The sequence below is a fragment of the Lithobates pipiens genome, unplaced genomic scaffold (genome assembly GCF_037356315.1).
Source record: "Lithobates pipiens isolate NorthernLeopardFrog02 unplaced genomic scaffold, aLitPip1_a1.2 Scaffold_25, whole genome shotgun sequence".
NCBI classification, from domain to species: Eukaryota; Metazoa; Chordata; class Amphibia; order Anura; family Ranidae; genus Lithobates; species Lithobates pipiens.
This window is the reverse complement of record NW_027507787.1, coordinates 127,211,738-127,227,905: the sequence shown is the minus strand read 5'-3', so window position 1 is coordinate 127,227,905 and position 16,168 is coordinate 127,211,738. Positions and strand designations below refer to the sequence as shown.

At 41.7% G+C, this 16,168-nt stretch overlaps 1 protein-coding gene across 4 annotated transcripts in view; it reads right to left on the bottom strand.

Moving 5' to 3' along the window:
- The window catches only part of FUOM (fucose mutarotase), a 98,998-nt gene that overhangs the window by 6,959 nt on the left and 75,871 nt on the right, over positions 1-16,168 (bottom strand). For 3 of the 4 annotated variants that reach the window (XM_077454852.1, XM_077454851.1, XM_077454848.1), the window contains one exon: positions 10,925-10,998. In XM_077454852.1, coding sequence (XP_077310978.1) covers positions 10,925-10,998 — 74 coding nt within the window. Of the gene's footprint in view, positions 1-10,920; positions 10,999-16,168 lie in introns of those variants that run through there. The other variant, XM_077454850.1, reaches the window with a different exon arrangement.

The window sequence follows — 16,168 nt, the reverse complement described above, 5'->3', positions numbered from 1 at the left end:
CAGCATGCATGTGCCACCCTCTACCCAGGAGGGCTGGATCATGTACTAGATATATGATCCAGAACAAGATAGCCGCTTTGCTGCCGTACTTCTACACGAGGCAGTCGGCAAATGGTTATTTTTGTTCTATTCTAATATTTTCTGTGGCAGTTAAAGTGATCGTAAGGGTGATTTTCTTTTATTTATTTTTTAAATAATAAACAGGTCATACTTGCCTCTACTGTGCAGATGGTTTTGCACAGAGTGGCCCCCGAACCTGCTCTTCTGGGGTTGCCCGGGGGCTTCCCCGAGGGGGTTATCTTGCGGGCACGAGTTCAGCATTTGCTTCTATAGACACAGAATGCCTGAATTTGCTTCTATAGACACAGAACCTGCTCTTCTGGGGTCTCCTGGGGACTTCCCCGAGGGGGTTATCTTGCGGGCATGAGTCCAGCATTTGCTCCTATAGACACAGAATGCCTGACTCGGCCCGCCCCCTGGCGCCTGCATCATTGGATTGGTTGAGAGCAGCATGAGCCAATGGCTGCGCTGCTATCAATCTATCCAATCTTGACCCAGGAGTCAGTGGCGAAGGAGCCAGTGCTTCCCCGCTGACTGAATGAAGAGGTTCAGATAAGTTAAGGGGGGGGGGCTAGGGAGCCATTAAGGTGAAAAAGCATGTACCTTTACAACCCCTTAAAGGTAAGCATATCGTTTTGAGGAACTGATTCATTAGCCAATAGGTTGAGGGTCAAGTAAAGGTAGAGTTAAGGAGTTCATTTTGAGCATTAGGCTGTTCATAGATGGGACAGTTTTTTTAATCAGACAGCTGGCTGACTGAAAAAAAAAAATGGACAGACTTCCCCATCCACACAAGCAAGGTGGATGGAGGAAACTTCCCCACTGTGGTATTACATTCTGACAGTGGAGACGCCTTCACATTGCAGCTAATTGGTTGCAGCCTGCCGATCGAGAAAACTTTTCCAGCATTCGTGTTAGACAGAAGTCAGTCGCTGGACTTCTTTCGAATGGGAACAGCAATAGATGGATCTAAATTGGTTTAGTCCATCTATGGCCAGCTTTAGTTTGGGAGTCAGAGTAAGATGGACAAACAGTTAAGTGTTTGATTAGCTGAAGTTTTAAAAGTTAGGCTAGAGTGGGTCCTCAAACCATTTATTCTCCATGCACACTGGAGCTCATAAACTGCAGTTTATTGGAGTTTGGGCGTTTATTTTTTAAAAGTCCATAAACTCCACTCTATGTTAGCTTACGTGTCCATGCACACATGGACGTTTTTTAGCTTTAATGAGCAGTGGAGTTTATGGGCTTTTTTCTGAATGCCAGAAATTTGTGTTCAAAGTGCCGTTTTTCACTGCCAAAAAACATCAAACGCCGATAAACGCGCATAAACGATTATAAACGCTCATAAACATGCGTTAATTAGTGTTCAGCATTATATTTTTTCAATGCATTGTGGGAGTTTGGAATGCACTGTGGGATTTTTGGAGTGTCCTCTGTGTATTTTTATTGAAAACGCTCATAAACGCTAGTACAAAACGCTGTTAAAAGTTTTTCAACCAGCGTTTTCTGCCAGCAATCCGTTGTCCAGAAAAAGCTTTTTAGAGCTTCAGTGTGCATGGAGCCTTAATGCCAGTTCACTGTTTTTCAGTCAGGGGCCAAGTGGTGGGTGAAATAGAAGAAAAAGACTGTTTGTCATGTTTGTCATGTGCAGCCCTATAAAATAAACAGCTCTCTTCTTGCGCTACAAGTAAAAGTAACAATAGGTCCATTGTTGGTTGACTATTCTGCATCTGGAGCCAATTTTGTTTTGACATGATTTCAAGTGAACTTGAGTTAATTATGATTCTTGTGATGGTAAGGTAACTGACCTGCCACTATGCTGAATATTGACTGAATATTAACATAAGATGAATATGGTTTTGCATCTCTTGGCCGTATACACAGGAACAGGGAGGGAATTTCCAAGGGCTTATTCACTCTATTGTATTGTGCTAGGGCGTGCAGCAATGCATATTACAGGAGATAACATGATGCGGTTCAATTTACTCTGAATGGTACCCCAGCACACCCTTCTGATGGATGTGTTGCAGCTCAACACAAGGCAGGACAATGATGTGTGCTGCGGTGTGCTGCCAGAAATGCTACATGCAACTTTTTGATGTCTTAAGCTGCCCATTCAAAAGATATGACCACCTTAATGCAATACGCGTTAATGCGTGTGCACTATTAGGGCTCAAAAATGTAAATGGACCTTGAGAGTTCTGCTTTCTATGCAACGAACTAGCCGTTTCCTTGAAAAGGACGGCTGTAGCTATTCTGAGTATGAGAATAAAAAAATGAATTACATTGTGTGGCTATTTTACACGCATAGAATGTTTAATAGAAAGCTTTTTTAGCACTGAAGTGAACTTGACTAGGTTTGATTTTTGATTCAGAATTACATGTCGCTATTGGATTCCTTTATTTTTCAATGTGGCATGAAGTCCATTCAAGCACAACTCTTATACAACCATGCTGTTTTTTGTTTTTTTTCTCTCTCTCTTTTTAACTTCAGTCATTTATATTTTTAGAAAGTGAGGCAAGTCAGTTTCACATAGTAAGCCTGCAGTAAAGAATGTCATGAGCAAGGATTCTTTTTTCACTGCCAATTACAGTGATCACATAATTGTGAAGTCTGTCCCACCTCCCAGTGTTAAGATTGACTTAATGGGCCGCTGGGAGGGAACAGTAAAGGGTTAAATACAAACCAAATGTGATTAACCTTTTCATAAACTAGAAATCATTAAGCATTACTGCATAAACAGAAACACAAGAATTTTAAGGAGAAAAGCCCTGCACCAAGATCTACGAAGTTAATAAAAAAAATATGTGGTAAAAACCGCACTGTCTTATACAAATAGCGATAGCTGCCAGCACATCAGATCTGTGAATCTGGATGAACTGGTTGTCTGTAGATAATCCACCACCGTAAGGAAAGAGGCTTACCAGACAGGTTGAACCCAGCTAGACGTATGCCTGCCTGATGGGTCAACCAATCTTTTGGTGTAACACACCCAAGGAAAGGTACAGAAACCACGAATTCCAATATAGACCAATCTGGTAGGGATCCGTTAAAATAGTAACATCAATAGGTATCCACCATAGGCATAATGACCGAAATTCATAAGCGGTTCCTCTCAATATGACATATGGCAAAAGGAGAAAAATGGGGTCACATAGTGTGATTCCATTTTAAATGTAAAACATTTATTGAAAAAAATGATAAAATGGTCACTCACATTTGAGAAGACATTAAAAGCATATGGATAATACCAAGTAACACAGTGGCATCAGCAGAGCCCTGTCCCGATGTTTTGTCCTAATAAGGCATCCTCTGGGGTGACCCAATTTTCCTCTTTTTACCATATGTCATATTGAGAGGAACCGCTTATGAATTTCGGTCACTATTTTCAAGTAGAATTTTGTTTGAAATTTTTAATTTTAAGAACATTCATTCAATTTTCCAATCATTAATGGGGGTCAAAACGACATTTGTTTTCGACCGGAGTGACAAGAAAATTGAAGGAGCAGAACAGAAAATTTTTCAGGAACAAACACATTGTTAAACAGTGAATGTGGCTTTTTTTTCTAAAAGTTCATTAACTCCAATATTGAATGCTAAAAGAAAATGTTTTTAAAAGTACTTTTGAACAAAATTTGTCATGTCATTAAAAGTACCAATGATAATATCTGTACGAACATTTTCTTTGAAAAGCGACCAGTGTCTGGCCTGCCTAACCACTTACCGATCACAAAGGGATATCACCGCTCCAGGAGCACACATGCAGGCTGTGAACTGTTCTCTTCGGCTGGGAAGCCACAGGTGCTAGCTATTAACATTAATTAGCAACAGACAAAAACAAGCTCTGGACTGCCGCACTCTTCAGAAAACCACTTTCTTTTATTGGAAAATCACATCTCAACAAACACAGCGAACAAGGAAAAATTTATGCTGAGATTAAGCACTATAGCTAGTGCGAAACATCAGCAATTTTTCCTTGTTCGCTGTGTTTGTTGAGCTGTGATGTGATTTTCCAATAAAAGAAAGTGGTTTTCTGAAGAGTGCGGCAGTCCAGAGCTTGTTTTTCGTCTGTCACTTACCGATCGTGCTATAGCCGAATGACAGCCGCCTTATAACAGCATCCCATAATCGTGCCCCCTGCGCAGAGTGGGTGGCTTCTCTGTGATCGCAGTGTCCAGAGGAAACTGATGATCATAGATCGGGGTAAAGAGCCAATCAGCACCCCTTTACCATGTGATCAGCTGTGTCCAATCACTGCTGATCAAAGATGTAATTAGAAATCGGCACACTTTTCCTCAGGCTCATAGCTGAGAAGGGAGCCGATAACTGGCTTCTCTTAAAGGGACATGTACACTGATTATCAGTGTCCTGATTATCAGTGCAGCCCCTACAGTGCCCACCAGTGCTGCCAATAAGTGTCCACCAGTGCCTCCTCAACAGTGTCACCTATCAGTGCCCATCTCTGCCGCCTATTAGTGCACATTAGTGCCGCCTCATCAGTAACCATCAGTGAAGGAGAAAAATTACCTGTTTGCAAAATGTTATAACAAATTACGGGAAAAAAAATGTCAGTCTTTATTTATTTAGCAAAAAAAAAAAAAAAAACAATGGTGCTTAAATACCATCAAAAGACAGCTCTATTTGTGTGAAAAAAATGATAAAAATGTTATTTGGGTACAGTATTGCATGACCACGCAATTGTCACTGAAAGTGTGACAGCACTGAAAGCTGAAAATTGGCCTGGTCAGACAGGGGGTAAAAGTGCCTGGTAGAACTATAGGCAAAACTTTTTTTTTCCTAATCTGGATGGAGTTATAACCCCTGTCAGATTTTTTCTTTGCCATCTGTTTTCCATTTGGGATATTTACCTTTGCTTTCTGTCCCATAGGCAAAACAGGAAGTGAAGGGAAATCCTTGCAAATTAAGAGAATCCCTTGGGGCCCCCCAGGTCGCCAGAACTAATATATACATGCCAGATATCCCCTCTATTATACTTTTTCCCAAAATTTGGGATTTTCTTTTACCTTCACTTCCAATGAGAATGGTAAACAAGATAAATAGAGAGGGTGAATCTATCCAATGGGGTCACAGACAGTTAAAAAATCCCAATAGGTGTTCTAATCCATCTCCACTCTATCCAAAACCAAAATAAAAGTTTTGTTTTTAGCCTCTAGCAAACCCAAAAACCTGAATAATAGTTTGTCCGCATATAAACAAAGAAAGTAGTGGTGCGCTGTACTGGGACAGGTTCAGTCTGCCCCATAGGACAGTATATTGGAAATGGAGAAGATTGAACTGTGTGTGCCGTGACTTATGTGATTATTAGGGTAAATAAATACAGAATCGAGAAGATTTGGCAGAAACTGCGATCAGCTACTCAAAAGGGTATAAAGCCTATATGCGTATAGGTCTAACACACAGTCTATTAAAAATTGTGGTTCCTATCTATAATTGAACAATGGTGACATTCATTGTAGGTGCGTCAATCCACTTATAAAATAAATAAAGCAATGCAACAAAAATAAAATAATATAAAGATAAATCAAGATATCTTTCAGTAGTGCAAAATATAGCGATTATCTGCAGAAATCGCATAAAGTGCCCATGCTTAAATGCGATAAAAATACGTGAATTACAAAGATATACAAGTCAAAATCTCAAGTGTCCATTACATCGTGCCTAGTGTGGCCATTTGTTCCAAGAAATCGCATAAAGTGCTAATGCTTGAATGACATGGTGCAAATAATCGTGACGAAAATTGCAATAAATGGTGATACTGGTGATGGTGGCGATATTTCCTGTGATCCTGAGTAATCTGATTATAGGTGTCCCCTTACCTTACTGCTGTAAGGTAACAGCATGTGACAAATGTGTCTTTGGGATCCTTGATGGTCTTTCCCTTTAAGGTCCCGCTGTGGTGTACCCAAATCCTGGCGCTTTCTGTCCTGCCTAGTTGCGCTGTGTGGCCCCTTTAAATGGTGGCTCTGAGATGTTCAGCAATGGGGGTCCCTCAGCGGATAGCGGATATGTAGGATCAGAAGGGTATAGAGGAAGAATGCCCTATAGTGTAGTAAATTTGATTATAGAATTTTTATTCAGGTTTAAAAAAAAAGGATACTCACAAACATAAATTCAGAATGAATGATATACAAACGAGCAGCGAGCTCGGTGTGAGTCACGTGACTTCATCAGGGGATGTATGGCGCTATGGGAAGTGTCTTTAAATAGGAACGAATGGTAAGTAATATGGAGGCCATTAATGTGTGGACCCGGAAGTGTCCCGACGGCCATTCTCATATCGCCCCAGTCGCCGGATGTGTAGTGGCGGCCATGTTTTTGGTTAGCCACCTTACAACATCCGGTTTCGCAGTGGCCGTAAATGTAGCGATGGGCTTTTTTTTTTTTTTTTTTTTTTTTTTTTATGTTATTAGTACCAGTGGTCAATATCCGGTTTTAATTACTGGAAATGTCGCAGCCGCCATTTTTTGGGTTTCTTCACATCCGAACTCTGAAATCCAATCTGCTGGTCACTCGGGGTTGTTTGTTGCTAAAAAGAGGAGAACCAAAAACGCAATATAGGCGTTTCATGAGAGTGGATCTAACTCTAAAAATGGAAAACAATCTAAGGAAAGTAAAAGAATAAAATATACCTATATATATATATATATATATATATATATATGTTATAAAAATTTATACATGTATGTAACATCGTACGAAAAAAAGGGGGAAAAAAAAGAAAAAAAATATCCAAAAATTGTAAATGGGGGAATCAACTGTTGCTGCCAGAAATGACATATTTGAATCAAAATTGCTCATGAAATATGTAAATATAAAAAATAGGAGCGAATATATATTTAGGAGAGACAATGGAGTAAACTTATGATAGAGCAATGGATGTAAAGTGGAAAACGGCAAAAAAATGTTGCTGATGTATACTAGCGAGGGGTGAAAAATATATGTATATTTTACCCTTATAGTGTGATACTCAATAATGTGAAGGGAGATGGATATAGGGAAAGAAGAAAGGTAATATTTTGGAGGACTGGATACCGCAAAAAATTTTTATATTTTCTAGGGGGCTAGTGTACAGCGACCGTTTATGAATATAAACAAACATGAAAATATATATAATAGGGTATAGTCTGATATGGGTGACAAGGTATAAGTCTTCGCAGGAAAAATGGTACTATAGGTGTTTCGGTAATTTTCGCATAGGTAGTTTGATGTGTTGAGGAGGGGGTTAAAAGTCGCTAATGAAGCAGTTGAGGTCAAACTCGATGTTCAGGCCCTTTGGTGCGATTGTGTCCAAGGTAAAAATCCATTTGGACTCAAGTTGGCTCAGAGTTCTTACTTTGTGCCCACCTCGCCAGTGTTTCACGTAGGGCTCTATCCCCCAAAATTTCAACTGAAATGGATCTTTATTGTGATAGATCAAGTGTTTTGATACCTTGTGTTTATCGAAGCCCTTTATTATATTCTGTACGTGTTCTTTCACACGTACTCGTACAGAATATAATAAAGGGCTTCACAACCAGCAGATTGCCCGTCACGGAGTTCGGATGTCAACAAACCAAAAAAAGGCGGCTGCGACATTTCCGGTAATTAAAACCGGATGTTGACCACTGGTACCAATAACATAAAAAAAAAAATGGCCATCGCTACATTTCTGGCCATTGCGAAACCGGATGTTGTAAGGTGGCTAACCAAAAACACTACACTTCCGGCGAACGGGGCGATACGAAAATGGCCGTCGGGACACTTTCGGGTCTACACATTAATGGCCGCCATATTACTTACCATTCGTTACTATTTAAAAACACTTCCCATAGCGCCATACATCCCCTGATGAAGTCACGTGAGGAACACGCGTTGGGACCCTACCGGAAGTGACGCACACCAAGCTCGCTGCTCGTTTGTATATCATTCATTCTGAATTTATGTTTGTGAGTATCCTTTTTTTAAACCTGAATAAAAATTCTATAATCAAATTTACTACACTATGGGGCATTCTTCCTCTATACCCTTCTGATCCTACATATACGCCATCCGCTGAGGGACCCCCATTGCTGAACATCTCAGAGCCACCATTTAAAGGGGCCATACAGCGCAACTAGGCAGGACAGAAAACGCCAGGATTTGGGGACACCACTGCGGGACCTTAAAGGGAAAGACCATCAAGGATCCCAAAGACACATTTGTCACATGCTGTTACCTTACAGCAGTAAGGTAAGGGGACACCCATAATCAGATTACATAGGATCACGGGAAATATCGCCACCATCACCATTTATTGCAATTTTCTTCACGATTATTTGCGCCATGTCATTCAAGCATTAGCACTTTATGCGATTTCTTGGAACAAATGTCCACACTAGGCACGATGTAATGGACACTTGAGATTTTGACTTATATATCTTTGTAATTCACGTATTTTTATCGCATTTAAGCACGGGCACTTTATGCGATTTCTGCAGCTAATCACTATATTTTGCACTACTGAAAGATATCTTGATTTATCTTTATATTATTTTATTTTTGTTGCATTGCTTTATTTATTTTATATGTGGATTGACGCACCTACAATGAATGTCACCATTGTTCAATTATAGATAGGAACCACAATTTTTAATAGACTGTGTGTTAGACCTATATGCATATAGGCTTTATACCCTTTTGAGTAGCTGATCGCAGTTTCTGCCAAATCTTCTCGATTCTGTATTTATTTACCCTAATAATCACATAAGTCACGGCACACACAGTTCAATCTTCTCCATTTCCAATATACTGTCCTATGGGGCAGACTGAACCTGTCCCAGTACAGCGCACCACTACTTTCTTTGACTATACTTTATTGGGTTCAGACATTTCCCCCCAGTGCGTGCAGCAGTACGCCCTTGTTTTGCACCCTGATTAGGTGCAGGAGTATCCTTTTACACATTTTGTCCGCATATAAGTCATGGCTTCTATCTGGGAAGATGAAATAAAGGAATTATGTGATTTTGAGAGTTCCAACATCCCACTGACATGCTGCTGATCACATACTAAGACCCCTTTTACACTGGAGACATTTTTTAGGCGCTAAAGGGCTAAAAATAGCACCTGTAAAATGCCTCCCCTGCAGCCCCAGTGTGAAAACCCAAGTCCTTTCACACTGGAGCGGTGGGCTTGCAGGATATTAAAAAAAGTTCTGCAAGCAGCATGTTTCTGACCAGTTTAGAGTGGTGTATACACCGCTCCTCCACAGCACCTGCCCATTGAAATTAATCGCTTAGCAGGTGCTCCGGCAGCGGCAATTTTCGAGCTCATTTAACCCTTCCTTCGGCAGGTTAAAAGCACCCTGCTAGTGGCCGAAAAGTGCCACCAAAACAAGCGTAAAGCGCTGCTAAAATAGCGGCGCTTTACTGCTAAAACGGCCTGCTGGCAATGTGTAATGGGGTCTTACTATACACATATATAATGGCTAAGAGGAGATTCACAATTTTAGGTAAACAAAGAGATATCAATTTTCATCCACCTTTGTATGACCAACAGTTTCCTGTAGTCATGCAGAAGAGGGAGATTCACACCAGTGGCGTCACTAGGGTTAATGTCACCTGGTGCAGTAAAGTTTTGTGTCACCCCCTCCCTCTGGGGTCACTGAGCAATTCGGGGCACTGAGCAGGCTAGCGCATCAGTACAGCCCTCCCCCCTGTGTAATCCCCCTAATGTAACCTACCCTTGTGTAATCCCACTAATGTAGCCCCTCCTCTGTAATTTCACTAATGTAACCCTCCTCCCCGTTTAACCCCCCTAATGTAACACCCCCGTGTAATCCCCCTAATGTAACCCCCCCATGTAATCCCCCTAATGTAACCGTCCCCTGTGTAATCTCCCTAATATAACCCCCCGTGTAATCCCCCTAATGTAACCCTCCCTGTGTATTCCCCCTAATGTAACCCCCTGTGTAATCCCTCTAATGCAACCCTCCCCCCGTGTAATCCCCCTTAAATAACCCTCTCCCCCATGTAAACCCCTAATATAATCCTCCCCCCATGTAATCCCCCTAATATAACCCCCCGTGTAACCCCCCTAATGTAACACTCCCTGTGTAATCCCCCTAATGTAACCCCCGTGTAACCCCCCTAATGTAACCCTCCCTGTGTAATCCCCTAATGTAACCCCCCATGTAATCCACTTAACGTAACCCCCCCTGTGTAATCCATCAAATGCAACCCCCCCTCGTGCAATACCCCTAATATAACACCCCCATGCAATCCCTCTAATGTAACCCCCCCATGCAATCCCCCCAATGTAACCTACCCCACCCCCCTGTATATCTCCCCTCCCTACATTTACAGACCTCAGATCAGCGTGGCTCTTTCAACACAAATGTCCCTCCATCTAGGCTCCTCCTCCAGTTGTGGATATACTGTCAGTGTAGAAGTGGAGCCTAGGCTCTGTCAAGTGTAATTTTGACAGGCAGCCGGCACCTCTCCCCGCTGTCTGTCACAATAATGGGCAATTGCAGTGCCGGTTTCCAGAGAACATGTGGGCGCTGAGCACTGGGATTCCAGAGCTGATTGCCTCTGCCTCACAATTCTTTCTCCTCCTCCGTCCCCGAACATTTCGGGGAGCTAAGGAGACACAGCAACAACAGCAGAGATTCCAGGAAAAAGAGCAGAGAGCTGCAGCGCTTCTCTAAATCCAGTGCCATGTCGGGGGTGTCACACAGGTGAGGCATCCACCGCCCCCATTCCCCCCTAGCGATGCCACTGATTCACACAACAACCCAGCATGATTGAAGATGGTTTGCATCTCAGACACAAAGACAAGAGGTAGTTTAAAAAAACTGCTTCCTGGAGAATGTCCATGAATACTTACCCAGTGGCCACAACAGCAAAAGCATGTTTTGCTCTCTCGTAAAAAGAAAATCTTTCCACTTTTTCAAGGGGAGCCTGTAAGACATAATATTACCAGATTTATGGACCACTTGTTTAAAACAGATGATAGAAACATAGAAGATGGATGTTATGATGAAACACGTAGAGCAGATCCTATGCTTCGGGGTTACTACCCACTAGGGTACGAGGAAATGATATACCAGGATTACATTGTTATCACAGTGCTGTTTCTTAGTAATACCGATTTATTTTGTTTACAAACTATTTTCATTAGTGAATAAAAAAACAGTATAAGTGACCCAGAGGGTCGTAAATATACAAGCTATTACTAAAGAGAACAAGCTTTTAAGAAAAACAACTAATTTAATATACAAATATAAGCCATATAGCTATAGCATCACAGTACAGTATGAGACAGAGACAAAGCATGTAATATAGCAAAGAACAAAAAAATAAAAAAATGCATGAAATAAATAGCCAAATATATGGTTATATTTATCCAACAGAAGTTATGACAAAAAAAGCTATCAGAAGGCCTTCCAAGGATTCCATTTGGCATCAAAGAGGTGCATTGTTTCAAATAACATGTGATGTATTCATTACATAAACATAACATAATCCACTCTATCAATAATACGAGTAAATGGTACAACAGTTAACTTCCATTGAAGAGCAAGGGCAAATTGTTGCAATGCACACAGTATGTATAAGTCGTTCCTCCTGGTTTGTGGCCCCAGGAATAGAATTAAACATTCAGCACATAGAAGAGGTCAGTTGAGGTGCATGGCCCAAAATCTTAGCAGCCATCTTAGTGATATTCCATCACAGAGGTTGTAATACATCACATGACCAAAACATATGATGTAGTGTACCCCCAGAGGGGCAAACCCAAAAGCATAGAGGTGATGAATTAGGGAAAATAGCATTAATATGGACAAGAGTAAAATACCATCTAGTTAAAATGTTAAAGTGGAAGTAAAGGCAAAACTTAACTAACTGTAAACCTACTCTTAGCCACATTCTAAGCCTAATCAATCTAGGCCCTGTAAAAAAAAAAATTACTATATTTACCTGTTCTGCAGCCACTCTGATCCAGTCTCACGCAGCACCCTCTGTGTGCAGGAGTTAGTTAGGAAAGCCATGGGAGGTGACGTCACCCATTATGGGGCTTCTGTTATCGTCTGCTTCTCCTACACCAGGGGTCTCAAACTGGCGGCCCTCCAGCTGTTGCAAAAGTCCCATCCTGCCTCTGCCTGTTGGAGTCATGCTTGTAACTGTCAGCCTTGCAATGCCTCATGGGACTTGTAGTTTTACAACAGCTGGAGGGCCGCCAGTTTGAGACCCCTGTCCTACACACTGAAGCCGACCTTTGACAGCTCTGCCTGGGACAGGACCAGAGCGGCTGCAGAACAGTCAATTACAGTGTTTTTTTCTTTACAGGGCTAGATAGATTAGGCTTAGCATGTGTCTGAGACTAGGTTTAGTTAGGCTTTGTCTTTACTTGCACTTTAATTGCCATCTCCCTAACGGTGAGGGATCTAGTGCATGCTCAGAGAGATTCATCCCAATCCTGTGGAGTGCATTATTGGTTTCAATCCTCTTCCATTTGCGCTTATAAGGAGGGGACTCAGGTGTTAAAGCACTAGCTAGGGAACTGTCAATGTCAGAAACTAAACCCTTTCCATTGGGACAGGAACCACATTTATGATCATAAAATATTGATGTCATCTGCAAGATCGGAAATGGTACTTTTGATCCCTGACCCAATATCATTTATAAAGATATTAAAAGTAAGGGTCCCAGCACTGAACCTTGGGGTTTCCCCCCCTGATAACCTTAGACCATTCAGAGTAAGAATCATTAACCCTTTGAGGACCAAGGGACGTATTTGTCCCATGTTTTTAATTGCCTGTATCATCTGATTAAGAACTTAAAATACTTTTTTTGTTTTGATTCGCTGAGTGATCGGGAGCCAGTGTAGGGATTGGAGGAGAGGGTTGGCAGGCATTGAGCGGTTGGTAAGGTGGAAAAGTCTGGCAGCAGCATTCATGAAAGACTGAAGAGGGGATAGCCTATGGAGAGGCAGGCCAATGAGAAGGGAGTTGCAATAGTCAAGGGGAGAGATAACAAGGGAGTGAATAAGGAGCTTAGTGGTTTAATTTGTTAATAAGGGACGAATTTTAGCGATGTTATGGAGGTGAATTCTACAAACTTTTGACAACGATAAGACTTGAAGCTGAAATGACAAGTCAGAGTCTAGGATTACACCTAGTACCCTGGCGTGAGGGGAGGGACTGATGGTTGCATTGTTGATTTTGATGGAAAAGTCATGGAAGGGGGCAATATTAATAGTTTGGTGCATTGTTGGTTTCAATCCTCTTCCATTTGCGCTTATAAGGAAGGGTCTCAGGTGTTAAAGCACTAGCTAGGGAACTGTCAATGTCAGAAATTAAACCCTTTCCCTTGGGCAGGAACCACATATACGATCATAAAATGTTTTAGGAGTTGTAGGCGTAAGGACATAACGAAAAGCATTAAAGTGTCTAATTTGAAGGTATTATTATTATTATTATACAGGATTTATATAGCGCCAACAGTTTACGCAGTTCTTTTACAACATAAAAGGGAGACAATACAGTTATAATACAATAAAATACAAGAGGATTAAGAGGGCTCTGCTCAGAAGAATGTACAATTTAAGAGGGTGGGGCAGGTGGTACAAAAGGTTGTAACTGTGGGGAATGAGCTGATGGAAGTGGTAAAAGATTACATGGTTAGTCAGGTTGAAAAAAGACACAAATCCATCCAGTTCAACCAAAAAATAAATAAATAATCTCATACAATCCCATATACCCAATTCTATACCCACAGTTGATCCAGAGGAAGGCAAACAACCCCAGCAGAGCATGATACAATTTGCTAAAGCAGGGGAAAAAATTCCTTCCTGATCCCCCAAGAGGCAATTGGATTTTCCCCGGATCAACTTTACCTGTTATATTATGTACACTTAGGAAATAATCCAGGCCTTTCTTAAAGCAATCTACTCAGCTGGCCACGACCACCTCTGCAGGTCTATTCCACATTTACAGCACTTACTGTGAAGAAGCCTTTCCGTATTTGGAGATTAAATCTCTTTTCCTCTAGATGTAAAGCGTGCCCCCTTGTCCTCTTTGTTGACTGTGAAGTGAATAACTCATCACCAAGTTCACTATATGGACCGCTTATATATTTATTCATGTTGATCATATCCCCCCTTAATCTCCTCTTATCAAGAGTGAATAAATTCAGTTCCTCTAATGTTTCCTCATAGCTGAGCTCCTCCATGCCTCTTATCAGTTTGGTTGCCCTTCTCTGCACTTTCTCCAGTTCCCCAATATCCTTTTTGAGAACTGGTGCCCAAAACTGAACTGCATATTCCAGATGAGGTCTTACTAATGATTTGAACAGGGGCCAAATTATATCTCTCTCTCTGGAGTCCATACCTCTCTTAATACAAGAAAGGACTTTGCTCGCTTTGGAAACCGCAGCTTGGCATTGCATGCTATTATTGAGCTTATGATCTACCAAAATCCCCAGATCCTTCTCCACTATGGACCCCCCCAGTTGTACTCCCCCTAGAATATATAATGCATGCATATTTTTAGCCCCCAAGTGCATAACTTTGCATTTCTCAACATTAAACCTCATCTGCCACAAAGATGGAAATGGTACTTTTGATCCCAGACCCAATATCATTTATAAAGATATTAAAAAGTAAGGGTCCCAGCACTGAACCTTGGGGTACACCACTGATAACCTTAGACCATTCAGAGTAAGAATCATTAACCCTTTGAGGACCAAGGGACATATTTGTCCCATGTTTTTAATTGCCTGTATCATCTGATTAAGAACTTAAAATACTTTTTTTGTTTTTGTTTTGATTCGCTGGGTGATCGGGAGCCAGTGTAGGGATTGGAGGAGAGGGTTGGCAGGCATTGAGCGGTTGGTAAGGTGGAAAAGTCTGGCAACAGCATTCATGAAAGACTGAAGAGGGGATAGCCTATGGAGAGGCAGGCCAATGAGAAGGGAGTTTCAATAGTCAAGGGGAGAGATAACAAGGGAGTGAATGAGGAGCTTGGTGGTTTCATTTGTTAATAAGGGACGAATTTTAGCGATGTTACGGAGGTGAATTCTACAAACTGATGGTTGCATTGTTGATTTTGATGGAAAAGTCATGGAGAGGGGCATGGGCAGGGGGGAATATTAGTAACTCAGTTTTAGGGAGATTTAGTTTAAGGAAGTGGTGCAACATCCATGCTGAGATGTCAGTAATGGGAGAGGAGACTGAAGGAGTGAGGTGAGGAGTAGACAGATAGATTTGGGTGTCATCGGCATATAAGTGGTATTGGAAGCCATGGGAGGTGATCAAGTGACCAAGGGAGGAGGTGTAGATAGAGAAGAGAAGGAGCCCAAGAACAGAGCCTTGGGGGGCCCCCACAGAAAGGGGCAATGGCAGGAAGTTCCTGTAACTTTAGTTTAGCCTAGAGAGAGTAATGGGTGACATATACCATATGACTGAAAATTCCCCTCTAGTGGCTGTCATCCTAGCACACACTCATGGGTGCCTATCCTAAAAATATGAAATCCCTTCAAAGCTATAATGTTGCAGAGTGAGAACATCCACTGTAAGTGTGCCAAGTGATGACAGTTAGGTACCTGTTAACTCTTTTTCTAGGAGTCTTCAAGGGTAGCATCTGAGAGATAGGGCTCCTCCCACCTGCAAACAGGAAACATTTGTCCACCATTATAAAAAGTTCACTCCTACCTGCATGCCTCAGTGATATCAAAGTACTGACAGAACAACAGGTAATCTAAATACCTAGATTCTGATTTAAATTGACACTTAGGGCAGGAACAAGTGCTGCCCTGGGGGACTCCAAGAAAAAAAGAGTTACCAGGTACCTAACTCTGATTTCTCAATGCGTCTTCCAGGGGAGCATCTGAGATTATGTAGCAAGAAATACTAGGAAGGGGTAAAAGCCTGGAGCACTTTCTTATCAAAAACGTCATCCTGACTGGACAGGTAGTCAATACGATAGTATCTTACAAAGGTTTTGAAGCTCGTCCATGTCGCTGCCCTGCAGACCTGCCTTGGTGTTGCCCCTGCTCTTTCTGCAACCATGGAAGCCCAGGCCCTGATATAATGAGCTTTGATCCTGCTTGGGGGGGGGGGGAGGCAAGGTTT